Source organism: Bufo bufo, chromosome 3 (genome assembly GCF_905171765.1).
Source record: "Bufo bufo chromosome 3, aBufBuf1.1, whole genome shotgun sequence".
In the NCBI taxonomy this organism is placed as follows: Eukaryota; Metazoa; Chordata; class Amphibia; order Anura; family Bufonidae; genus Bufo; species Bufo bufo.
The window spans coordinates 87,864,678-87,891,884 of record NC_053391.1 but is presented as its reverse complement, the minus strand read 5'-3'; the positions used below and the strand labels follow the sequence as shown (position 1 = coordinate 87,891,884).

The window sequence follows — 27,207 nt, the reverse complement described above, 5'->3', positions numbered from 1 at the left end:
CGCTATACCGCACTGCCTGCCGTCAGAGATTGGGGCGTCGTTAGAAAATTCTCCTGACCTATACCTCAAACGCAACGTCTACAGAGTCTACACTGAACACCAATATACATAGAGAGCAGAACGGAATATTCTTACCTTCCATACTTTTGCCCTGAGGTCTGAAGGGACAGGCCGCCCTTGTATAATATTTCTTACAGTTTCCAGGTCACAACCTCCTGCCTCAAGAGCCTCGGCTAGATCCGTCTCCCTGCAAATACAGAAAAACTGAGTTTTAGGTAACGATCACAGATTGCAAAAGGATTCCGGAATTACAGGAATGGAACAATACTGTAGACGTTAGAAGCCAGAAGGATCACAGAAGCAGACGGACACCTTTTTGGGCGACAGGGTAACTAGAGCTTTCATCAAAAATAGCTGAAGACCCCCCCCAAAAAAATCTCTCCTCCCCCCTATCTAATTTCCACAGTTTCTCCAAAGTTACCACAAAGAGATGTCATTTGGCAAATTTGTCAAAAAAGGGTATTCCTGAGCATTTTTGAGTGTTACCGAGCTAATGCTGGGCGAGAAGTATTCCCATGATATGCCTTTATCACCTCTGGTGCTTGCCCTGATATCCAGAATACCTATTGCCAATTCCACATCCCCGTCCTGCCTGGTAAGGTGAGCACCACATCCAGGTGGGTAATGAATGGAGAGTTGGCACAGTTTCTAAGGGAGTTAGCATAACAGCCAGGAACCCATACCCATCACCACACGGACAGAAATAATAAAGAAGTACACTCCTCAGCATTGAAATGACTACAGCAAGAAGGAAAAGGAAATCACAGGATGGATGGACATCTTAATGATATGCAAATGATAAAAAAAATGGAAGCAAAATATTCCAGACATCTCAATTTATTCAATATAGAGTATGAATGCCACGTACAGAAATACAAGCACTTACATGACCTGGCATGCTATCAATGAGGTTGTCTGAGGTATGTTCTGCCACGCTGAACGCACTTCGCCGACGCAGACTGCTCACAGTAGGACGAGCAACATGTGGCCTGGCATGGTCCTGTTAAAGATGACCTTTCATCTGTTTAACCCTAGTCTGATTAGGGTCTTACCTTATAGGGTGGCCCCCACTGATGTCATCGCACTTTTTTTTTTTTTTTTTTTTTTCAATCAGAGCGCACCACTCATAGCCAGGGAGAATGAGCTCCTTCCTGGCTATGAGCGGTGCGCTCTGATTGGATGCGCTCACAGCCAGGGAGAAGAGAACCGCTCCACTCTCCGTCATCAAAAGGTCCTATTCCTCAAAGAAGAAGACAGAAGATGCCGGCTGCGCGAACAAGTGGATTAAGGCGAGTTAAATTATTTTAAATTAATTTTTAACCCCTCCAGCCCTATTGTACTATGCATTCTGTATTCAGAATGCTATTATTTTCCCTTATAACCATGTTATAAGGGGAAATAATACAATCTACACAACCTTGAACCCAAACCTGAACTTCTCTGAAGAAGTTCGGGTCTGGGTACCACATTCAGTTTTTTAATCGCGCGCGTGCAAAACACATTGCACCCGCGCGATAAAAACTGAACAACGGAACGCAATCGCAGTTAAAACTGACTGCAATTGGCTACCTACTTGCGCGGGTTTGCCGCAACGCATCCGGACACGCTCGTCTTCAAGGGGCCTAAGGTAAGACCCTAATTAGACAAGGGCTAAACAGATGAAAGGTCCTCTTTACAGGGGATATCTGATTTCTGAAACATCCCCCCCATGTGCCGGGCCCCTCACAGGTAATATACTTACCCCACTCCCTGTGCCGCTCCTGGTCCCCGCACCGCTACTGCAGCTTCTCCCTGCACACGGATGAAAACATCCAGTGCCGGAGGGGGAGCAGCCAATGGCAGGCGGGGACAGGGACAAGCCTCCCTAGCATCGTTTTCATCCATGTGCAGGGAGAAGCTGCAGCGGCGGTGCAGGGACCAGGAGCGGGGTAAGTATATTACCTGTGAGGGGCCCGACACACGGGGGGGGATGTTTCTGAAATCGTGATAACCCCTTTAAGAAATGGCTCCTGTGACACTTTGGAGAAATGGCCATACCACTGGTTCCACGACCAAATCATTGTAAGGCCGAGCTGTTTCTGTGCCTAAAATGAAGACTAGAGGAGTCTGGATACTGTACATTACGATACCCCACACCATAATCCCAGGAGTAGGACTGGTGTGACGTTCCCTTGTGAAGGCCATGGTATTGACCACGTGGTCTACAAACCAATCTCTGGCTAAAATTGAGAGGACAAAAGCAGGTCTCATCGCTGAAAAGCACAGACCTCCATTCCAGCTGTCTTGCTGTGCACCATGATAGCCTTTGAGAGCGGTGACATGAGGTCAAGGGGACACCTCTATGTAGCTTGTCTTCTGGCTTGTAGCCCAATGTCTTGCAAACACCTTCTGTTCTGTTTGAGTAGACACAGTTTACCACCACAGGCTTAGGGCCCTTGTAGACGAGTGTTGGTCACGCTGCGAGTCCGCAGCGCAGCTCCCGGCCTGAACTCCCAGCGCTGCCGGGGGTCACATAGCATTATATTGATTTATGATGCTATGTAACCCTTACAGTTCTGGAATGTATTGTATATAACTGACAGCATTATGCCAGTGTTATCCAATACATTTCAGAACTGTAAGGGTTACATAGCATCATAAATAAATATAATGCTATGTGACCCCGGCAGCGCTGGCACTTCAGGCTGGGAGCTGCGCTGCGGACTCGCAGCGGGACCAACGCTCGTCTGCAAGGGCCCTTAGGATGTGAGGTTTAATATCATTTGCAGTACAGAATGGATCACTACGACCCATTACTCTAATCAGACCATCCGATTGTTCTCCTAACCACTAGGACACACAACGCTGCACAGTACTAACATCTCGGCAAAGGCGCGCAGTGATCTGCTGAAACGATCTCAGCTCAAGGATTCTGTCCCTCTCAGTTGGGGGACAGGTGCCTATAACTGGCACATCGATGAACAGGAGGCATCGCACAATCATCCCACACGACGGGATCCGAACATTTCACGTCCCACAAAAAAAACTGTCTTTTTTGCCTCTCCCACCTGCCACAGATTGGAGCTAGGTGCTTGAATATGTGATCACCTATAGATCTTAGCAACACCTGATACTCCCTCGTTTTGCCAATGTTGAGGAGTGTAATAATAAACCATGTATACATGCAGAATATGCTGGCGATACATAAATAATGGGTAAGGAATAAGATGGCAAATAAAATGTTGACAGGAAAGCAGCGCAGGCTCTGGAGCAGTAGATTCTAACGTCGGTCTGAGGATGTGGAGGAAGAAATCAATAGAAGCGTCAGGTTTCATCCGTGATGTGAAGACATGAATTACTGCACTATGGAGGTCATCTCCTAATGTAGGTGAAAGTGCTCGGCCGGCAGATGGGGGCGGCTCCGAGGGATGAAGACAACATCTCTCTTATCGTGGTACTATGCAGACCCTGCTGCATGGACTGGGTGCAAGGGTGCCAACAGCATGTTCTAGGATTTTTAAGCCAATTAAGAAATTTGGGGTGCCAAGATTTGGACCACCACCAATAGTCAGTAGGGGCAGCATCACTGTTTGGAGCACTACGTTCCCATCTTTGCAGTATCTGACACATTGACACACAGAACCAGCTGTGTCTGGCACTTTAGCATAAACCTAGCCACTAGAATGGGCTGACTTGCATTACCAGGCACAGCCACAATGTGGCATCGAGATTCTGGGGGGTAAGAGTCCCTCCATAACACATTGATTGCCTATCCAGAGTCAAAAGTGCAAGCTGCATACCTATATCTGACCCTTCAAAATAATTACTCAATTGAACAGGAGATTGTCGGGAAGGAAGTGTTCCTTTCCTGACAATCGCCTGCTCGGTAGTGGAGGAGACCGTTGCGATTACATGCAGCGATCTTCTCCACAGTATGGGGAGGTGAGATCACTAATGCCAACGCTCGTCCCCATACAGAATCACTGCTTGCCGGCAGCAGGGGCCTTTTAGACACCACGATCTGCTGCCAGCAAACAGCGATTTCGATGTCTGCCTGAAAGATAGGATTACCCGATGGACGAGCGTTTCACATGTTCACTGGGTAATCGGCAGTGTAAAGGCCCATTAAGGCCTCTTTTACAAGAACGATACAGACTGCTAGGGTGCGTTCAGTGAAGTTCACACCATTTCGCAGGCAAGTTCAGTCCGTTTTGTCTGCGATTGCGTTCAGTTTTTTCTGCGCGGGTTCAATCAGTTCCGCGTGAAAAAAAACGGAAGGTTTACAAACAATAACTCGTAGCAACCATCAGTGAAAAACGCATTGCATCTGGACTGCATCCAGGTTACATCCGGATGCAATGCGTTTTTCACTGAAGCCCCTTTCACTTATATGGGGCCGGGGCTGCGTGAAAAACGCTGAATATGGCCTCGTGCACACGACCGTGCTGTTTTTTGCAGACCGCAAACCGCGGATCCGCAAAAAACGGAAGCCGCCCGTGTGCCTTCGGCAATTTGCGGAACGGAATGGGCAGCCTATTGTAGACATGCCTATTCTTGTCTGCAAAACGGACAAGAATAGGATATGCTATATTTTTTTAGCGGGGCCTCGGAACGGAGCAACGGATGCGGACAGCACTTGCGATTCTCATGCAATGCAGAACTGATGCCTTAAAAACAACGCTCATGTACACAGACCCATTGAAATGAATGGGTCAGGATTCAGTGCGGGTGCTATCCGTTCACTTCACGCATCGCAACCGTATGGAAAACTCACTCGTGTGAAAGGGGCCTAAAGAAGACCGGTCACCAGAAAATGCAATCTGACAGCAGCGTGTTATAGAGCAGGAGGAGCTGAGCAGATTGATGAAAGATTCAGTAAAACCTATCATTTTTACATTTATATCTTTGCTTTTTTCTGGAGGGATGTGTTATCAGTGATAGCATTGTGTGCATAGAGCGATAGCGGTCAGTCACTGATATCCTGTCCCCCTGTACCGATAGCTCTTCACAGGAGGTAGAGAAAGCAGAGATATAAATGTATAAAATACAGGTTTTATTGAATCTTTTCCCATAAAACTATATACCAATCTGCTCAGCTCCTCCTGCTCTATAACATGCTGCTTTCAGATTGCATTGTATTTTGTGATGACAGGTTCTCTTTAAGCCGTTCCACTGCTCTCCTCACAATAATGACCTGTGATCTCAGCTATTATGTGTACTGCATGTACAGACACAATGGTCACCAATACAGGAAGTCATTGACTGCTGGGGAGAAGGAACCTGCCACAATATGCAGGGGGAGGACAGGAAAAGCAGCAAAGTTTCAAGGTATTTTATGATTATTACATTGCAAAAAAAGGTAAATCAGCTGATCGCTGCGGGTCTGGTATCTGGAACTTCAATAATGTTGCTTAAAAAAATAAAATAAAATCAATGCCAAACCTGTGCAAATACTGACCAGCAGTGCAGATTTTACATCTGGAGCACTTCAATTTAGGCTAGGTCTACACGACGACAGTCGATAGATTTTCTGCAACTGTTGCGTCGCAGTCGCAGCATGTTGCATGTTAAAGTGCGACACCATAGACTGCCATTATAAAAAATTGTCGCGCGACATTGGTGCAACAAAATGTCGCGCAACAAATGTCGTCGTGTAGACCTAGCCTTATTTTGCATGCATAGGGTGAAGTCCACTACAAAAAAATTGCGACACCGCAGCTGCTGGCAAGTGTAATTGCAACTCCACAGTTCCATTCACCTCTGCCGTCCAACTGAAGTGAATGGGGACGGCAGATGTAATTACACTGCTCGTCACTGTGATGTCGACGGTGAGCACAAATGAAAAGAGGGCAGCGCTCGTACCAGCACAGTGTTCTCTCCAAACTGCTGATCGGAACCCCCGCCGATCTGATAGGGATAGGTCATCAATATAAAAAAAAAAAAAAAAAAAAAAAATAAAAAAAGAGGTCAACCCATCAATACCTGAAAAACACAGTTATACACTTAAAGGGGTTATCCCATGACCAATGTAAAAAATAAAACAGACACCATATAGTACATAACACCCTCTTTCTAACAAAGCTAGAACCAGCCCTGTACCTCACATGGATCCAGAGATCTCCCCATTCATTGCTCTGCTAGATTTATATCAAGCTGACAGCTCAAGGGGAGTGTCTTATCTACTGCAGCTCAGGGGGCGTGTCTCAGCTCTCCCTATCACAGCTCAGGGGGCGTGTCTCAGCTCTCCCTATCACAGCTCAGGGGGCGTGTCTCAGCTCTCCCTATCACAGCTCAGGGGGCGTGTCTCAGCTCTCCCTATCACAGCTCAGGGGGCGTGTCTCAGCTCTCCCTATCACAGCTCAGGGGGCGTGTCTCAGCTCTCCCTATCACAGCTCAGGGGGCGTGTCTCAGCGCTCCCCATCACAGCTCAGGGGGCAGTTGAATGACGATACTGAGCATATGCGGCCATCTCAGCGAACAGGTCAAAGAAATAAGAACAAAAACCAACAGCAGGTGGCGCTATACAGATACATTTTATTGAATAACTCAGTGGCTATGCTAAATTTTTAATTACATGCTATTATAAAAGAATTCAGATCCGGATGTTAGTTTGAAAACTGTAGAATATTTTTCATGAATATTTTTCCCTTTAATAATTGTAAGAAATCTATAAATTTGGGCCCACAAGAGACACGTCACCACTGAAGCCAGTCATTGGCTGCAGAACATCAGATGATCAGGTCCGTGCCAGAGAAAAAGTTAAACAAGCCATGGACCGGAAGATGGACACACAGGAGCCAATGCACAGGACCAGAGCTGCGGGTAGTAGGTAAGTATGAACCTTTCCACATATGCAGTGGCAAATCCGCATCAAATCATGCAGATTCTGGTGTGGATTTTCTTGCAGAAAACAGTGCAGATCTCATATCCCTGAGGTCAAAACTCTGTAAGACATGGGTGTCAAACATGCGGCCCGGCAAAGATATTCATTGCTCTGGTTACCTGGAGGCGGGCGGAGATAAAATAAAAAAGTCAGAGGCGGTCCAGGAGCGGTTGAAGGATGGCGGAGCAGTTGGAGGCGGTCCAGGAGAGGATGGAGGCTGGCGGAGGCGGTCCAGGAGAGGATGGAGGTGCGCAGAGGTAAACGTCACGTCCTGATGTGACGTCATCAGGCTCCGCCTGGAGTTCTGACATGCTGCGGACGGCGCCATTGCGGCTATAGACACAGGGTACCAGATTCACAAGATAAGAAAAGTACCGTATTTTTCGCCCCATAAGACGCACTTTTTCCCCCCCAAAAGTGGGGGGGGAATGCCCCTGCGTCTTATGGGGCGAATGCTTCCATTTTACAGCGCAGTTTGCGACGCTGCAGCATCGCAGACTGCTATGTATGAGCCGGGAGAGAGGAGGGGCTGGAGTCCGTAACTAGGGGCGGGGCCCGGTGCAGTCACTGTACTCTTACACCGGGCCCCGCCGCTCACCAAAGTATTTATAAACGTGAATCCTTATCCTGTTATTAAGTTGAACTAACGCTGCGCTCTCCCATGTTCCCATGTTCCCCTGTATCCCCATAGCACTTACTTAAGCTTCCATAGCAGGCAGAGCGGACGGCAGCAGTAACGTCACTCACTGACGTCGAGCGCCTGCTCCGCCCACTTTATGAATGAAGCAGGCGGAGCAGGCGCTCTACGTCAGTGAGTGACGTTACTGGTGCCGTCCGCTCTGCCTGCTATGGAAGCATGTTCGTAAGTGCTGTGGGGATACAGGGGAACATGGGAGAGCGCAACGTTAGTTCAACTTAATAACAGGATAAGGATTCACGTTTATAAATACTTCAGTGAGCGGCGGGGCCCGGTGTATTGGGGGACACTGTTATGAGGGGGATCTGTGGATGACATATAGCAGTGTCATCCACAGATCCCCCCCCATAACAGTTCCATCCACAGATCCCCCCCACCTCATAACAATGCCATCCACAGATCCCCCATAACAGCACCATCCACAAATCCCCCACCCCATAACAATGCCATCCACAGATCCCCCCACCCCATAACAATGCCATCCACAGATATCCCACCCCATAGCAGTACCATCCACAGATCCCCCATAACAGTGCCATCCACAGATCCCCCATAACAGTGCCATCCACAGATCCCCCATAACAGTGCCATCCACAGATCCCCCATAACAGCGCCATCCACAGATCCCCCATAACAGCGCCATCCACAGATCCCCCATAACAGCGCCATCCACAGGTCCCCCATAACAGCGCCATCCACAGGTCCCCCATAACAGCGCCATCCACAGGTCCCCCATAACAGCGCCATCCACAGGTCCCCCATAACAGCGCCATCCACAGGTCCCCCATAACAGCGCCATCCACAGGTCCCCCATAACAGCGCCATCCACAGGTCCCCCATAACAGCGCCATCCACAGGTCCCCCATAACAGCGCCATCCACAGGTCCCCCATAACAGCGCCATCCACAGATCCCCCATAACAGCGCCATCCACAGATCCCCCATAACAGCGCCATCCACAGATCCCCCATAACAGCGCCATCCACAGATCCCCCATAACAGTGCCATCCACAGGTCCCCCATAACAGCGCCATCCACAGATCCCCCATAACAGCGCCATCCACAGATCCCCCATAACAGCGCCATCCACAGATCCCCCATAACAGCGCCATCCACAGATCCCCCATAACAGCGCCATCCACAGATCCCCCATAACAGCGCCATCCACAGGTCCCCCATAACAGCGCCATCCACAGGTCCCCCATAACAGTGCCATCCACAGGTCCCCCATAACAGTGCCATCCACAGGTCCCCCATAACAGTGCCATCCACAGGTCCCCCATAACAGTGCCATCCACAGGTCCCCCATAACAGTGCCATCCACAGGTCCCCCATAACAGTGCCATCCACAGGTCCCCCATAACAGTGCCATCCACAGGTCCCCCATAACAGTGCCATCCACAGATCCCCCACATGACAGTGCGTCATGCACAGACCACCATTAATTCAAAGCCCACCAAAAGCACAACTTTTGGTTAAAAATATTTTTTTCCTATTTTCCTCCTCAAAAACCTAGGTGCGTCTTATAGTGAAGTTTAATATTTGTGTATATATGTATATATATATATATATATATATATATATATATATATATATATATATATATATATATATAGGTCTCACTTGTGTTATTGGGCAACGGGATGTTGGGGGTCAGCAGTCATGAAACAACAATGTTGTTCTATGAAAATGTACGATTTTTTAATTTATTTTTTATGCGGCCCACATAAACTTAAATTTTGTTTTTTTGGCCCATGTTAGCCTTTGAGTTTGACATGCTTGCTGTAAGATATCCGAAACAATTCTGCAACAGAAACCAACATGCAGCGGATTAACACTATTAATATTATCATTCACTTTGCTGTTATTCCAATCCACTGCCGATTTTCCGTCTGCAAGTCCAGACGGAAAATCCGCACTAATTCTATGACACGTGGACGAGACCTTTGCAATGCACAGGGTGAAATTTGGGTCAAATCGACAACACGATCGGCATGCAACATTTAGACTTTGCTGCAGATCCATTGCCGGAAATGCATTGAAATCCGCACAAAAACACATTGCCTTGTGCCCGTGGCCTAATATTCCTAGGATCTCATTATTACACAAGTACTGACAGGAATTGAGGAAATTCTCATAGAAATGGCACAGAGCCGGCTCTATATTACCGAGAAGTGGAGTTCAGTGTATTGGAGGATGGGCTGTACCATTCCGAGGTGCAAATGTGATCACAACCTCCATCGCCAAGTAACTAATCCTCATCTTAATCCCATAAGTAGGATCTAGAAGAAGATGAGGAGAGGCGAGCAGCCTAGATAAATCCTGGAAGACAGGAGCGGCTCCAGAGAACATCTCCACCGCCCCACGATTGATGATCGGACGGTTTATCGTTCCAGCTGATTGAAGTCCTTAGATCAATAGATGGATGAAGGAGTTTTCTTTGCCATCACATCTCTCACATGGGATGTTATTGACCGAGTACCATTTACATGCAGCAATATCAATAATGAACTTGTTTGCAGAGAAAAAAAAAAAAAACACAACACACACTTTCTATAACGCAGTTCCAAATTTTTAGGTAAAACGTTTTTAGCCGCTGATAGAGAAAGACTGAGACCTGCTTCCCCCGTCGACTCCCAATGATTGACAGCTTCAGTGTATGACTGTGTTCACACCGACCAGCCTAAGGTCATCTGCACATGGTGGCAGGTGAACGTACATAAGAACTGCACAAATCTGCCCAATAGCGGTATATGGTGTGGATTTGATGCGGTTTTGCCGCAGATCTCACCCTTCATTTGAAAAGTGTGAAATCTGCAGCTAAAACCGCAAACATAATAGACATGCTGCGGATTTTGAAATCCACACATCAGGTTAATTTCCGCACGCAAAAATCTGCAAAGTGTGCATGAGATTTGTGTAATCGCATACACTATGCTGGTACTGTATTACGCTGCATTTTTTTGCGGCTGACCTAAGGCTACCTGTGCACAGGTGCGGGTTTATCAACAGGTTTCCCTGTTCTGATTTCTTTGCGTTTCTGCACCAAAATCTGCATGCGTTACTTGTAGATTTTGATATGCATTTACCCCAATCTGACCCTTTGCATCGCAATAAAAATCCGCAGAAACAATTGACATGCTGCGGTTTTCAAAATACGCACAGAAGGTCTGGCAACACTCATTGACTTTGCCAGTATTATATTACACTGCAGTCTTCCCCACACAAAAATCTGCACAAAAATTCTGAATTGCATTTACCGGTAATCGTTTTTCCATGAGCCCATGACAGCTCTTAAGGAGGGGCTCTGGCACAGAGAGGCAACGAGCTGAGAGCCTTTTCACTGCCGCTGTGAAACAGCGCCTTCTCAGCCCGGGTACACTGCCACCAGCTTCTCGTTTGATATAAGCCTGGTCCGCTAACAGGATTATATAGGGTGAGAAACCAACCCGCGGTAGCTTATAACTAGGCCAGAACACGGACGTGGGGATTCGTGATCAAGATACAAGATAGCAGAAGATTAAATTATGTATTTAATCTCTTTAAGGGCTCACTAGATATAACACAATATACACAGAGAATATATACAGTGGTCTGAGGCTACAGATACAGGTGATATAGGTACAACAGGGTTAAGCAGAGCAAAAGTCAGTTACCGGGTAAGATGAAAGTTACTTTGGGTTATAATGGTGGAATAGTCCTTGGCTGCAGTCACGTGGGGGCAGTGAGGTCAGCTGGTTCCCAGGTCTCTCCAAACACATTGGCACGATGTGACTGTCACGGAACCATGAACCAGACGTACAACAAGAGATAAGTGAAAATAAGAAGGCTTTATTGAAAATAAAGCTGTAAAGCAAAAGTCCAAACGGATGGTGAAACCGAGCAGAGTCTTTGCGAAGCCAGAGGTCAGGAACCAGAAGGGTAGTCAGACGAAGCCAGGATCAGGAACCAGCAGGGTAGTCAGACGAAGCCAGGATCAGGAACCAGCAGGGTAGTCAGACGAAGCCAGGATCAGGAACCAGCAGGGTAGTCAGACGAAGCCAGGATCAGGAACCAGAAGCAGCAGCAGTCTTAGGAGCATGTGAACACAAGAGGACCAAGCAAGGAACTGAAGCCACAGACCTCCTATATATATGAGCTAGGCATCCAGCTCCTCCCAGGGGAAGGAGGAGCCGCAGGGTGGAAGGCTACAAGAAACCCAGGACCCAAGATGGCCGCCAGCACATGTCAAACGAAGGAGAGCAGCAAGCAGGTAAGACCATGACAGTACCTCCCCCTCAAGGGCCCCTCCTCCGCGGAGCACAAAACGGTTTCTGAGGGAAGCGTGCGTGGAAGGCTCGGAGCAAGGCAGGAGCATGGACATCTGCGGAGGGAACCCAGGAACGCTCCTCTGGACCATAACCACGCCAATGGACCAAAAACTGCAACCGACCGCGGACCAGGCGTGAGTCCAGGATATTGCTCACCTCATATTCCTCACGATTGCCCACTTGGACCGGACGAGGCCGAGGAACCGAGGAAGTGAAACGATTACACACCAGTGGCTTCAACAGGGAGACATGAAACACGTTGGAGATCCGCATGCCAGGAGGAAGCGCAAGGGCATAGGCTACCGGGTTTACCCTGCGAAGCACTCGGAAGGGACCAACAAAGCGAGGCGCCAGCTTGGGAGTGGGCACTCGGAGGTTGAGGTTGCGGGTGGACAACCATACACGGTCTCCGACCTGGTAGGAAGGAGCAGGCGCTCGTCTGCGATCAGCCTGGAATCTCTGGCGCTGCGCAGAGACCTCAAGGGACTTCTGGATCTGTACCCAAGAAGCACGTAGGACGGAAAGGTGATCCTCCACAGCCGGAATATCCTGGGGAGAGAATACCTCCGGTAACACGGCAGGTTGGAACCCATAATTGGCCATGAAGGGAGACGTCCCAGAGGAAGAGTTCACCGCCGTGTTCCTGGCAAACTCAGCCCAAGGCAGGAGGTCAACCCAATTGTCTTGGTGATCGGAGACATAGCAACGAAGGAATTGCTCCAAGGCCTGATTGGATCGTTCTGCGGCCCCATTGGACTGAGGGTGGTAGGCCGAGGAGAAGGAGAGATGAATCCCCAACTGGGAGCAAAAGGCGCGCCAGAACCTGGACACAAACTGACTCCCCCGATCCGACACAATCTCCTTAGGCAAACCGTGCAACCGGAAGACCTCCCTGGCAAAAATCGTGGCCAACTCTTGTGCAGAGGGTAACTTCTTGAGAGGAACACAGTGGCACATTTTGGAAAACCGATCCACAATCATGAGAATGACCGTATGGCCTCGGGATGCAGGGAGGTCCACAATGAAATCCATCCCCAGGTGTGACCATGGGCGCTCCCCGGTGGCTATGGGTTGCAGAAGGCCCAACGGAAGGTGCCGAGGGGACTTACTCTGGGCACAAACGGAGCATGCCGCTACATATGCGGCGATGTCGGAACGTAGGGAAGGCCACCAGAACAGACGTGAAACAGCCCAGGACAGCTGATTCTTTCCAGGATGCCCCGCGGTCTTGGAGTTATGGTAGGTTCGCAACAACCGAGTGCGCAACTCCTCAGGCACAAAACATCTGCCGTTGGGTCTCCCAGAGGGAGCACCAGATTGAGCCGCCAAAATCTGCTCACCCAGGGGAGAGGTCAGGCTGGTGCGAATGGCGGCCAGGATCTGATTCGGAGGTATGACCGAAGTCGGAATCGACTCCTCCCTGGACAGCTCGGAGTACTGCCGTGATAAGGCATCCGCCCTGATGTTCTTGGAACCGGGTAGGTAGGAGACCACGTAATTAAAACGTGACAAGAACAGAGCCCATCTGGCCTGACGTGGTGTCAATCTCTTGGCCTCAGAAAGGTAGGTCAGATTCTTGTGGTCCGTCAGGATGAGAACCGGAACCACCGAACCCTCGAGCAAGTGCCTCCATTCTTTAAGGGCCTGCACGATGGCCAATAACTCCCTGTCACCAATCTGATAGTTGCACTCCGCGGAAGACAGTTTCCGGGAGTAAAACCCACAAGGAAGCAGAGGACCCTCTGGTGTTCTACGCTGAGACAGAAGGGCGCCTACTCCCGTCTCAGACGCGTCCACCTCGAGGACAAAGGGCAACCCAGGGTTGGGATGCGACAGAATCGGAGCCGACACAAAGGCGGACTTTAGGGCCTCAAAAGCTCGGATGGCCTCGAGCGGCCAGACCTGGGAATTACTGCCCTTCCTGGTCAGATCCGTGAGAGGCTTGGCCAGCATGGAAAAGTCCCTGATGAACTTCCGATAATAATTGGCGAAGCCCAAAAAGCGCTGCAGGGAACGAAGACCACTGGGCTGGGGCCACTGTAAGACAGCCGAAACCTTCTCAGGATCCATGGAGAACCCCTCAGCGGAAATGATGTAACCTAAGAAGGTTACCTGGGATCGGTGAAATTCGCATTTCTCAAGCTTACCGAACAGCTTGTTCTCTCGTAACCGTTGCAACACTCGTCTGACATCCAGAATGTGGGCCTCCATGGATTCAGAATATACCAAGATGTCATCCAAATAGACTACCACACACTGCTGCAACAGGTCACGGAAAACATCGTTGATGAATTCCTGAAAGACTGCGGGCGCATTGCACAACCCAAAGGGCATAACCAAGGATTCGTAATGACCGGTCCTGGTGTTAAACGCGGTCTTCCACTCATCGCCCGCCTTGATCCTTACCAGGTTATATGCCGCCCTCAGGTCGAGTTTGGTAAAGACCGTGGCCCCTTTAAGGCGATCGAACAGCTCGGAAATCAAGGGTATCGGGTAAGCGTTCTTGATCGTGATGCGATTGAGACCCCTGTAATCGATGCAAGGCCTCAACTCACCGCCCTTCTTTTTCACAAAGAAAAATCCAGCCCCTGCCGGGGACGAAGATTTGCGAATGTGTCCGCGTGAAAGCGCCTCCCTCACGTACTCCTCCATGGCCTCATTCTCCGCTACCGACAGTGGATAGACTTTGCCACGAGGAGGAACGGCACCAGATTGTAACTCTATGGCACAATCGTATGGGCGGTGCGGAGGTAGGGCAACCGCGCACACCTTATCGAATACATCCCGGTACTCCTCATATTCAGGAGGCAATAGAGAGTCCGAGGAAGTACACAGCAACTTGACAGACCCATGGATGCAACTAGCCCCACACTGCGGTGACCACGAGAGGATCTCGACCGATCTCCAATCGAAAGTCGGATTATGCTTCTGGAGCCAGGGGTACCCCAAGACCACCGAGTAGTGTGGAGACGAAATAACCTGGAGGCAGACCGACTCTCTGTGAACGGCACCAATGGCTATCCCCACTGGAAGGGTCTCATGAGTCACGTGTGGCGGCAGAAGGGGTCTGCCGTCTATCGCCTCAAGAGCCAGTGGGGAACCTCGAGCCTGCAGAGGAATGGAATTGGCGGCAGCGAACACACTATCAATGAACAAACCACCAGCACCAGAGTCCACCAACGCCTGGGTCGTCACCGAGCCCCCGACCCAGGAGAGGACAACAGTGATCAGTGGTTTGTCAACACGGGAAACCGGGGACGAGGAGACTCCACCCAAGATCTGCCCCCGACAGGATCTCAGGGTACGAGCGTTTCCCGGACGGTTCGGACATGCCAACCGAAAATGCCCACCGAGACCACAGTACATGCATCGGCCCTCGCGTCTCCGGAGTGCCCTCTCCCCCTCGGACAGGCGAGCAAACCCCAGCTGCATGGGTTCACCCCCAGACAAGTCATCCCCAGGAGGCGTGGGAGGAGAGGGAGGCACGGGTGGGACAGCAAACGTAGGCACCAACCTGTTAGAAGACCTCCGCAGGTTCTCCTTAAAGGAAGGTCTCTCCCTGAGTCTGGTGTCAATCAAAATCAGGAAAGAAATAAGAGACTCGAGCTCAACTGGTAGGTCCTTAGCTGCAACCTCATCCTTCAAGGCATCCGAGAGACCATGAGAGAAAGCAGCGACCAGAGCCTCATTATTCCAGCCCACCTCTGCTGCCAGGGTACGAAACTCAATGGCGTATTCAGCTACGGATCGTGAACCCTGTCTGATGGACATAAGGAGCTTCGCAGCAGAGGCAGCACGAGCCGGCACATCGAATACCTTCCGAAGAGAAGCAACAAAACCGGAAAACTCGGCAACCACCGGATTGTTGTTCTCCCATAAAGGGCTGGCCCAGGCCAAGGCCTTGTCCGAGAGCAGCGAGATCAAGAAGCCCACCTTTGATCTCTCAGTAGGAAAGGCATGTGGCAGCAACTCGAAATAAATGCCCACCTGGTTAAGGAAACCTCGGCACTGAGTTGGCTCTCCCCCAAAGCGCTGTGGAAGAGGGGCAGAACCGGTCATACCCCGAAACACCGCAGGCGCAACAACAGGTGTCGGGGTAGACTCTGGCGCAACAACCGGAGCGGCAGTAGGAGCGAGCCCAGGAGCGACAACCGACCCATCGGCAACGGGAGCGAAATGAGCCGTGCGTTCAAGCAGGGTTTGCAACGCCACAGCGAACCGACCCAACAGGTGATCCTGCTGATCAAGTCTGGCAACCAGCGTGGGTAGCGAGGATGGCCCTGTACCGTCAGAATTCATGGCTTGGTCCTAATGTCACGGAACCATGAACCAGACGTACAACAAGAGATAAGTGAAAATAAGAAGGCTTTATTGAAAATAAAGCTGTAAAGCAAAAGTCCAAACGGATGGTGAAACCGAGCAGAGTCTTTGCGAAGCCAGAGGTCAGGAACCAGAAGGGTAGTCAGACGAAGCCAGGATCAGGAACCAGCAGGGTAGTCAGACGAAGCCAGGATCAGGAACCAGCAGGGTAGTCAGACGAAGCCAGGATCAGGAACCAGCAGGGTAGTCAGACGAAGCCAGGATCAGGAACCAGAAGCAGCAGCAGTCTTAGGAGCATGTGAACACAAGAGGACCAAGCAAGGAACTGAAGCCACAGACCTCCTATATATATGAGCTAGGCATCCAGCTCCTCCCAGGGGAAGGAGGAGCCGCAGGGTGGAAGGCTACAAGAAACCCAGGACCCAAGATGGCCGCCAGCACATGTCAAACGAAGGAGAGCAGCAAGCAGGTAAGACCATGACAGTGACCCCCTTGAGAAAAGACCCCGCCCGCTGGCTTGCATGGGCTTATGACCTGTAGCTGGCCGCTCCCCTCCTCGCCTAGGGGTAGGGTCCCCTCCTCCTTCTCTGGTGCTGGCAGCAAATTACCCATAAAACCCCTTAGGGCTCATAGCCCCACACCAGATTGTCGCAGGAAGATGGTTCCGGGCTCAATTGATCCGCCTGGGTTCCGGCTACAACTAGAGTCCAAACATGGTGCCGCTATGTGGTTTCTGTGGGGAGATATGTATATCTCCCCTCCCAGGCATCCTAGCATCAAGCCAGGACAACGTGGATGTTTGGCTTTGCCCCAGGATCATAAAAAGATAACTGAATTATGCCTGGGATGGACGGACGATTCATGATTCCTTATGAAATGTAGGTGCCAACATGTCTGGAAGGTATCATTGATCCTGGGCAAGGGCTGAGACCTCCTGCTGGGGGTTTTCCTGCAGGATTAGCTTGCCTCCAACCTGGCTGGTTGAGGTGTGCCTTTATCCACCTGGGGCCTCCTTGAAGCCTAGACCCCTGGGGCTTCCTCCCTTGCTAGCTGACAGCAGATGGCCGGGAGGTGGGAACATATTTTGCGTGTACACTGACTGTGTACATGCCAAAAGGTGAATCAAATGACAATCACGGCTGCCAATAAATGACAATCCATATTCCTGACATGCATTATATACAAGCTGAAAACATAGGGTGGGAATAAATCCCGGGTGCTGTCATGGGCTCATGGAAAAATGATTACCGGTAAGTGTAATCCTGAATTTCCCTGACGACCATGACCGCACCCTTGAGAGAAGACTAGAATAGTAACTAGCTTAGGGGGGACTACTGCCTGCAAGACCTTCCTGCCAAAGGATAAACGGTCTTTAAAGTCTAAATCTAACCAGTAGTGATGAAAAAAAGTACATGGAGACTTCCAGGTAGCAGCCCTACAAATTTGTTCTAGAGATGCATCAGCCCTCCCTGCCCAAGAAGTAGAAATGGATATGTTGAGTGAGCACCAAATCCCAAAGGGGGAGTTTCCCCCACTGAGGAATGGGCTAAAGCGATAGCCCCCACTATCCATCTGGATAGAGTTCTAGAAAAAACTTTACCTTTGTTCCTTTCACCAAACTGTACAAAAAGTCTATAGGATTTCCTCCATTGACTTTCAGATATTCATACAGGCATCTTTTAACGTCTAGACCAGGGATGGGCAAACTCGGCCCTCCAGCTGTTTTAAAACTACAAATCCCCTCATTCCCAGTCTGCCTACAGCTATCAGCCTACAGCAGGGCATGATGGGATTTGTAGTTTTAAAACAGCTGGAGGGCAGAGTTGGCCCATCCCTGGTCTAGACAATGGAGCCTCCTCTCTTTCTCGTTCTTTTGGGATTGACACAAGGATGGAAGAACAAATGTCTTGGGTCCTATGAAACAGGGAGACCACTTTAGGTAGAAAAGAAGCATCTGGTTTAATGAGCACTCTGTCCTCGAGGATGTAAGTATAAGGAGGAGAGGCTGAAAAGGCAGAAATCTCACCCACACGCCTGGCAGAGGTTATAGCCACCAGAAAAGAAGTTTTGAAAGACAAAGTTTTAATAGATAAATCCAGCAGAGGTTCGAAAGGAGGCTCCATCATTCTAGACAAAACTAGATTAAGATCCCACGGGGGAACAGAAGATCTGATCACAGGCTTAAAAGAGGACCTTTCACCACTCCTGACATGTCTATTTTAATAGTTTCATGCATTCCCCATGTAATAACAATTCTGGAACATCCATTCTTATGTCTGTATATTGTGCCATTCCTTGATTATTTCTACTAGAAGTTATGAATGAATTGCTAGCAGTCTGCAGTAAGGGTACAGAGGGGAGGTAACAAGTTGGGGGCGTGTACCTGCACAGACTCACTCTATCCAATCAGTGCTGTCCTTTTCATGACTGTGCAGGTACAGTCCGGAAGAATCCAGGGATCTGCAAGAGATAGCTTCCTCAACCAAGTGAGCCACGTTTCTCCTTGGCCAGAAAGGGGCGATTAGAATGAGCCTCGTCTGTTCCTGCCTTAGCTTCTGTAATACCCTTGGAAGAAGTCTTAGAGGAGGAAAGGCATACAGAAGCTGATCCAGCCATGGAAGGGAGAAGGCGTCTATCCCTGATGGAAAATCTTTCGGATTTAGAGAACAGAATAGGTTGCATTTTTTGTTCGGTCTGGTTGCAAAAAGGTCTACTTGAGGTTGGCCCCACAGCTGAACTATCTGACTGAAGACTTTTTGGTAGGGGTGCACCGAAATTCCGGCGGCCGAAAATATCGGCCGAAAATGGGCCTAATCCATTTCGGCCGATATTGGTACATATCGGCAGAAAATATGGGGTTTGGGATTTGTGGGATTTGTCACCCGCGCCGGGCGGGCGGTTTACTTTAAGTCACTGCATCTTTATTTTACCTTACAATCGTGACGCTCCAGTAACAACTCTGCAGGCAGAGCGGAGGGCGGCGTAACGTCACTTACTCACGTGACGCGCCTGCTCCGGCTCCTTCATTCATAAAGTGGGCGGAGCAGGTACGTCACGTGAGTAAGTGACGTTACGCCGCCCTCCGCTCTGCCTGCAGAGTTGTTACTGGAGCGTCACGATTGTAAGGTAAAATAAAGATGCAGTGAGTGATTAGTCTGCTGTGAGCAGCAGGGCCGGGGCTGTTATGGGTAGGGGGATCGGTCTATGGCACTGCTATGGGGAGGGGGGATCTGTGCACTGTTATGAGGAAAGGGATCTGTGCACTGTTATGCCCATAACAGTGCACATATCCCCCCCCTCCATAACAGCGCCACCCACAGATGAATTTCATTCATGAAAAAGAATTATTAATAAAATCATTAAAAAAAAAGTATTTTAAAAGTATTTGGGCAAAAAGGCAGTTTCGGTTTCGGTCAAGGGCATCCTGAATTTTCGGTTTCGGACCAGAATTTTCATTTCGGTGCACCCCTACTTTTTGGTTTAAACACCATTCTCCCTGATCCAAATGGTTTCTGCTTAGATAATTCGCCACCTTGTTTTCTGTCCCCTTTAAGTGTACTTCCTTGATGAAAGGAACATAAGGAATGATTAGAGAAAAAAAAATGTCTGAGGCTAAGGACATAAGATTTTCTGACCTTGTCCCTCCTTGTCTGTTTAGATATTATACCACCGTGGCGCTGTCTGGGAAGATTTTTACTCCCTTTCCTCGTATTTTGGGTAGTATTTCTCTTAAGGCCAACAGAACCGCTCTCAACTCATATTCGTGGAATCCTGACTCTGTTGAACTCCACACCCCTTGCCAAACCCCCCCACTGACAATAGGCCCCCCACCCGGTCGAACTGGCATCCGTGGTGATGGTTATTTGCTCCTATAGATCCCAAGGGAGGCCCTGAGTCAGATTTGAAGGTTCCATCCACCAGGTTAAGGATTGTATCACCTGAGGGGTGAGAGGAAGCGGGGCATCCAATGGGGACAATGATCCCTGCCACTCTTTTAGAATGTGCCATTGAAGCGTCCTGGAGTGAAACAGGGGCCAACTGACAGCAGGTATTGTGGAGGTCATTCTGCCTAATACTGCCATCCCTTGCCTGATAGTTAGATTTTTTGAGGCTACCAAGGACAGCATGTCTTCTCTTATTTGGGATATCTTGCGCTGGGGGAGGATGCAACGTAGCTTCACAGAATCAGTCCTAGAAACACACATTTTTGGGAAGGGGTCAGGTTTGACTTTAACCAGTTTATCTGCCACCCTTGCTTCGCTAGAATTTCTATTACTATTAATTTATTTATTTTTTTCAGATGACAAGGGCACTCTGAGATAGCTCAGGTGCCATGTTTATTTAAAATTATTTATTATTTTACTTTTATAAATTACAACTTGAATATACACGTTTCCAGTATTTGCATGCATCCTGCGTAAGCATACCAATAGGATAAGTTCAACTTAAACATTTCATTAAAATGCATACATCCTTTAAATAAAGCCCCAACCCTCCCCAATCCCTTCTGGATTTTAGCCTCAGTGCCTCCGGAGCCTAGTGGGGTCGACGGGTGAGCCCGCCAGTCTCTACGAGCTTCTCATATAGCCACATAGGAAATATACATCAAGTGTAGAGTATAGGGGTTGCCGGCCTGCCTCCTCCAACTACGTCCAGTTCGCCCATATCCTTTCCCAGCGTAATAACAGTTTTTTGGATAGACATAGGTTCTAGTCTTGTCCATCAGATTTTTCCATTCTGTTATAGGGGGGGAATCACAGGAGCCCCGTTTTCTTGCGATTATGACTCTGGCTAGTAACATAACTTTCAACCAGGCCGAAAACTTGTGTCTATTAATATCCTCAGCTCCAAGAGTTCCCAATACCGCAAGCTTAATTCCCATTTCCAGGACTTTATCCAGTTTGCTAGCCAGTAACTGATAAATTTCTACCCAGTATTTCCGAATTTTTGGGCAGCTCCAGATCATATGCATGAAATCGGCCTGACCTATTTGGCATTTAGGGCACTTAGATTTCGATTTCCCATACATCCTTGCAATTTGTAATGGGGTATAATACAACCTGTGGACGATTTTGAATTGTACGAGTCTAAAGTTGGCAGAGGTGATAGCCCAGTTTATATTTTTATATACCTTCACCCAATTAATACCAGTGTCGTTTCCTATCTCTAATTCCCACTGCTTTTCACTTTTAAAATGTGTCGAGTCAGCTAATCCATCTTTAATCTGTTTATATACCTGAGATATGGAAGTTTTTGTGTCTTTCCAGTGGTAACAATAATCCGTGAAACTATAGTCTGCTACCTTTAAAAGAGGTTTATTTTTTATATTTCTAAATGCGTGCTGTAGTTGTGCATATCTAAACCAAAATATATTATCTAGTTGGGAGTCGGGCAGCATTTCTTTTGGTGATCTTATACTCCTGGACTCAGCTAAGTGCGAAACTAAAACTATTCCCCGTTTTTGCCAATACGTGTTCTCTTCTATTTTCAGGAATTCCTTTAAATTATAATTGTGCCATAGTGGAGTAAAACTTAAACCCTGTGTAATCCCTAGTACTTTTTTAATTTTATTCCATACCAACTGTAACATTCCACTAATGGGGCAGTATTTCCCTCGAGTGGCTAAATACCCGGTTTCTAATATACTAAAGATATTGCGATGAATCCCCTAGTAATCTCTTGTGAGAAATTCTATAGGGCTATTCTCTCCTTATCCCATGCACCATTGAATTTGTGCAGCCATATAATACCCCTGAATATATGGCAGGGATATTTCTAGAATATATTCTATTACTTCTAGAAGGTCTACGGATTCTGCTACCACTAGAAGATTGTCCAAATAAGGAATAACCAGAATGTCTCTTTCCCTTATGTGGGCCATAACCTCTGCCATCAGTTTCGTAATAAGAGCCTAGGGGTCTGAGATATTCCAAAAGGAAGTGCCCTGTATTGTAAATGATGAACTTGGCTTTCCATAGACACCTCCACTCTGAGATATTTTTGAAAATCTGCATGAATTGGGATGTGATAATAGGCATCCTTTATGTCTATGGTAGCCATGACACAGTCTTTAAAGAGATGTTTTATTGCAGACTGTACGGATTCATTCAGAATTTTTTGTATTTTAGGTATTGATTTAAGTCTCTCAGGTTTATAATCATTCTGAATGATCCGTCTGGCTTGGGTAAGAGAAAAAGGGACAAATAAAAACCTTCTCTGAGTCTGGAACAGGAACAAACCATTTTCTTTAAAAAAGGGAAAAAAAAACTTATTGTCTTAGTGCTAAGTCTCTTACAGAATTTGGAACCAGATTTGCAATTTTTTATCTTTCCGGAGGGGGAGAGAGAAACTTTAGACGAAAACCTGTCTTTTATAATACCAATATAATCCAAGGGCTTGCCGAAATTTTTTCCCCCCAAGTTCGAGAAAAGAGAGAAATTCTACCCCCCCCCCCCCCCCCATGGGACAGTAACCGTTATTGTTGACCGGTCTTGGGCCCTGAAGTGGACTGGGTATTAACCCCTTAGTGACAAGCCTGTTTTGGGCCTTACTGACAAAGCGTTTTCTTTCCTTTTTTCATCGTCGCGATCCAAGAGCTATAACTTTTTATTTTTCCGTCTATATAGCTTTATGAGGGATTGTTTTTTGCGGGACAAGTTGTCGTTTTTAATGGCACACGTAACTTTCTGATTAACTTTCATTAACTCTTTCAGGGAGGGAGATGGGAAAAACAGCAATACTGCCACTGCGTTTTTACGTTGTAAATTTTACGGCATTCATTTTTCGGTATAAATAACATAATATCTTCATTCCCCGGGGCAGTACGATTACAGTGATACCAAATACATACAGTTTTTTTGTTACATGAAATTTTTTTTTTGCATTGCCGCTTCCCAAGATCCATAACTCTTATTTTTCTTTCTATGGAGTTGTGCGAGGGCTTGATTTTTGCGGGATGACTTGTATTTTTCATTGGTATTATTTAGGAGTAAATGGCGCTTTTTGATTGCTTGTTATTACTATTTTTCGGAGAATAAATGAGCAATTCTGTCTTTATTTTAAAATAAAAAAAAATTCGGCGTTCACCGTAGGGGATAATTTACATGATATTTATGTAGTCCGGGTCGTCACAATACCAAACATATAGGGAAAATTTTTTGTTCCATTTTTTTTCATTGAAAAGCGTATTTTCTATGGAAAAAAATTAAAGCATAATTTTTTTTTTTATGGGATTTTTTTTATTGAATAAATGTTTTTTGTTTTTTTTTACCACTTAATAGTCCCACAAGGGGAATATAACAGACAGCTTTTTGATTGCTTTTAAAATGCAATGCACTATCCCTATCGTGCATTGCATTTTAATGGAAATGCTATTCAAACATTGACCAGCAGACTGCGTTAGAGAGGCGCAGCCTGCTGGAAATTACCGAAAGCTGGACTGGGGCCTACGTCAGACCCCAGGCAGCCTTCACACACATCGGCACCCCTCGATTGCATTTGCGGGGTGCCGTTAGGAGACAAAGGGAGTCCGCTCCCTCTGTCAACACTTTACATGCGGCGGGCGCCATTGCCCAAGGCATGTAAAGTGTTAAACAGCCCAAACCAGCACTCCTGCTGTCCGGGCTGTTAGAGCAGGGCCGCGGCTCTCATGTGAGAGACGGGTCCCCGCTCCCCGGGGGACCCGTGCAGCACTTAGTGACCGCTGTAAAAACACATATGGGTGGGCACTAAGGGGGTAAAGAGGAATCCCTTATCCTTCCTACCTCTGTTTTCTTTCCAATTATTCAGCTTTTTGTCAGTTTTATTAAAAATGTTTCTGTGAAAAAGCTGTTGTCTTTTAGGGGGTCTGGAAACAGCAAAGCCTTTTTTTGTTGTTGTCAGAGGCCTTTTCTAAAAGGTCATCCAAAACTGACCCAAAAAGGAAATCTCCCTGGCACTGAATAGAGCATAGCTTATTTTTTTAACCCGTGTCACCAGACTACCCCTTAAGCCAAATGGTCCTTCTAGCAGAATTAGATAGAGCTGCTGACCTGGCATTTAATCTTAATGCATCCACAGAAGCATCTGAAATGAAGGCCACCGCTTTAAAGGTGGTAGGAAACACACCAAGCAACTGGTCTCTGGAGGTTTTATTCTGTATATGGGATTCCAACTCTTGTAGCCATAACTTTAAAGACCTGGCAGTAGAGGTAGTGGCAATATTTGGTTTAAATGATCTTTCAAGGCACCGAGGTCCTCAAAAGGCAAAAAAGACCTTTTAGAAATCTTGGCGATTGGGGCAGGAGGACTCGCCCTCATAAAAAGGATATTTTCTTTTAACATTTCTAGAGAGAAAAAAAACTTCTTGTCTGTTTTTTTCCCACTCTTTCTGAATTAAATATTTTATATTTTCATTCAACGGAAAGACTCTTGATCTTTTGCACCCCAGGTCACCAAACATTATATCCATAGGCGTGCGCACAGGGTTGGGCTCTTATCCGAGGTTTGATTAGGGGTCATTCACATTGGGGTCTGATCTGAGGTCTTATTGGGGCTGTCAGCTGAGGTCTGATTAATATTGGTGGTCTGACCTCAGGTGTAATGAAAAATATTTTTTTCTTATTGTCCCCCTCTAAAACCTACAATGCGTATTATGGGCCAGAGTGTCTTATAGGGCGAAAAATACGGGTAAGTTTAAAAATTATTTCTTCTCCCTTCATTATATTAATAGTGCGGGTCTGTATCTATGTATGCAGAGTGTATTTGTGTGTATATATATATATATATATATATATATATATATATATATATATATATACACACACACACATACACATACATATATATACATACATACACACACACACACACACAGTTGCAAGAAAAAGTATGTGAACCCTTTGGAATGATGTGGATTTCTGCACAAATTGGTCATAAAATGTGATCTGATCTTCATCTAAGTCACAATAATAGACAATCACAGTCTGCTTAAACTAATAACACACAAAGAATATAAATGCTACCATGTTTTTATTGAACACACCATGTAAACATTCACAGTACAGGTGGAAAAAGTATGTGAACCCTTGGATTTAATAACTGGTTGAACCTCCTTTGGCAGCAATAACTTCAACCAAACGTTTCCTGTAGTTGCAGATCAAACGTGCACAACGGTCAGGAGTAATTCTTGACCATTCCTCTTTACAGAACTGTTTCAGTTTAGCAATATTCTTGGGATGTCTGGTGTGAATCGCTTTCTTGAGGTCATGCCACAGCATCTCAATCGGGTTGAGGTCAGGACTCTGACTGGGCCACTCCAGAAGGCGTATTTTCTTCTGTTTAAGCCATTCTGTTGTTGATTTACTTCTATGTTTTGGGTCGTTGTCCTGTTGCAACACCCATCTTCTGTTGAGCTTCAGCTGGTGGACAGATGGCCTTAAGTTCTCATGCAAAATGTCTTGATCAACTTGGGAATTAATTTTTCCTTCGATGATAGCAATCTGTCCAGGCCCTGACGCAGCAAAGCAGCCCCAAACCATGATGCCCCCACCACCATACTTCACAATTGGGATGAGGTTTTGATGTTGGTGTGCTGTGCCTCTTTTTCTCCACACATAGTGTTGTGTGTTTCTTCCAAACAACTCAACTTTGGTTTCATCTGTCCACAGAATATTTTGCCAGTACTGCTGTGGAACATCCAGATGCTCTTGTGCAAACTGTAAACATACAGCAATGGTTTTTTTGGACAGCAGTGGCTTCCTCTGTGGTATCCTCCCATGAAATTCATTCTTGTTTAGTGTTTTACGTATCGTAGATTCGCTAACAGGGATGCTAGCATATGCCAGAGACTTTTGTAAGTCTTTAGCTGACACTCTAGGATTCTTCATTTCATTGAGCAGTCTGCGCTGTGCTCTTGCAGTCATCTTTAAAGGATGGCCATTCCTAGGGAGAGTAGCAGCAGTGCTGAACTTTCTCCATTTATAGACAATTTGTCTTACCGTGGACTGATGAATAGCAAGGCTTTTGGAGATACTTTTATAACCCTTTCCAGCTTTATGCAAGTCAACAATTCTTAATCGTAGGTCTTCTGAGAGCTCTTTTGTGCGAGGCATCATTCACATCAGGCAATGCTTCTTGTGAAAAGCAAACCCAGAACTGGTGTGTGTTTTTTATAGGGCAGGGCAGCTGTAACCAACACCTCCAATCTCATCTCATTGATTGGACTCCAGTTGGCTGACACCTCACACCAATTAGCTCTTGGAGAGGTCATTAGTCTAGGGGTTCACATACTTTTTCCACCTGCACTGTCAATGTTTACATGGTGTGTTCAATAAAAGCATTCCCTGGACTTTATGTGGCTGTCATGGCCCATAAACAGGTAGGAACAAGAGTTAGGGACCACTCAAATGAGACGACCTTGACGCGGTGAGTGGCTTATTACGCTTTGGCCAAAATGTACACCAATGTCTCATCCAGCATGGAGGCAGGGCAGAATGCTGGATGTAGTGTGCGATCACATTTGCATTTTCTGTTTGCTTCAATAAAAACATGGTAACATTTAATTATTTGTGTGTTATTAGTTTAAGCAGACTGTGATTGTCTATTGTTGTGACTTAGATGAAGATCAGATCACATTTTATGACCAATTTGTGCAGAAATCCATATCATGCCAAAGGGTTCACATACTTTTTCTTGCAACTGTATATTACAAACCGTCTCATATAGGTGCATTCTCTGTGTTATCAAGCTGCCTTTGCAGGACCTGATGGGTCCCAGATAACCCCTTTAAGTTAAGGACAAGGACAATAACATCTGAGATAATATTAATCCAGAGTCAATGGGAACCTATTAAAGCAGGGGTCAGCAACCCGACACGCCAGATGTTGTGAAACTACACCTTCCAGCATGTATCCTTGCTAAGGCTACTTTCACACCTGCGTTCAGGTGTCCGCTTGTGAGCTCCGTTTGAAGGGGCTCACA

At 47.2% G+C, this 27,207-nt stretch overlaps 1 protein-coding gene across 2 annotated transcripts in view; it reads right to left on the bottom strand.

Moving 5' to 3' along the window:
• Positions 1 to 27,207, bottom strand: part of TBC1D23 (TBC1 domain family member 23) — a 76,671-nt gene that overhangs the window by 37,888 nt on the left and 11,576 nt on the right. For both annotated transcript variants that reach the window (XM_040423299.1, XM_040423298.1), the window contains exon 2: positions 136 to 247. In XM_040423299.1, coding sequence (XP_040279233.1) covers positions 136 to 247 — 112 coding nt within the window. The remainder of the gene's footprint in view (positions 1 to 135; positions 248 to 27,207) is intronic.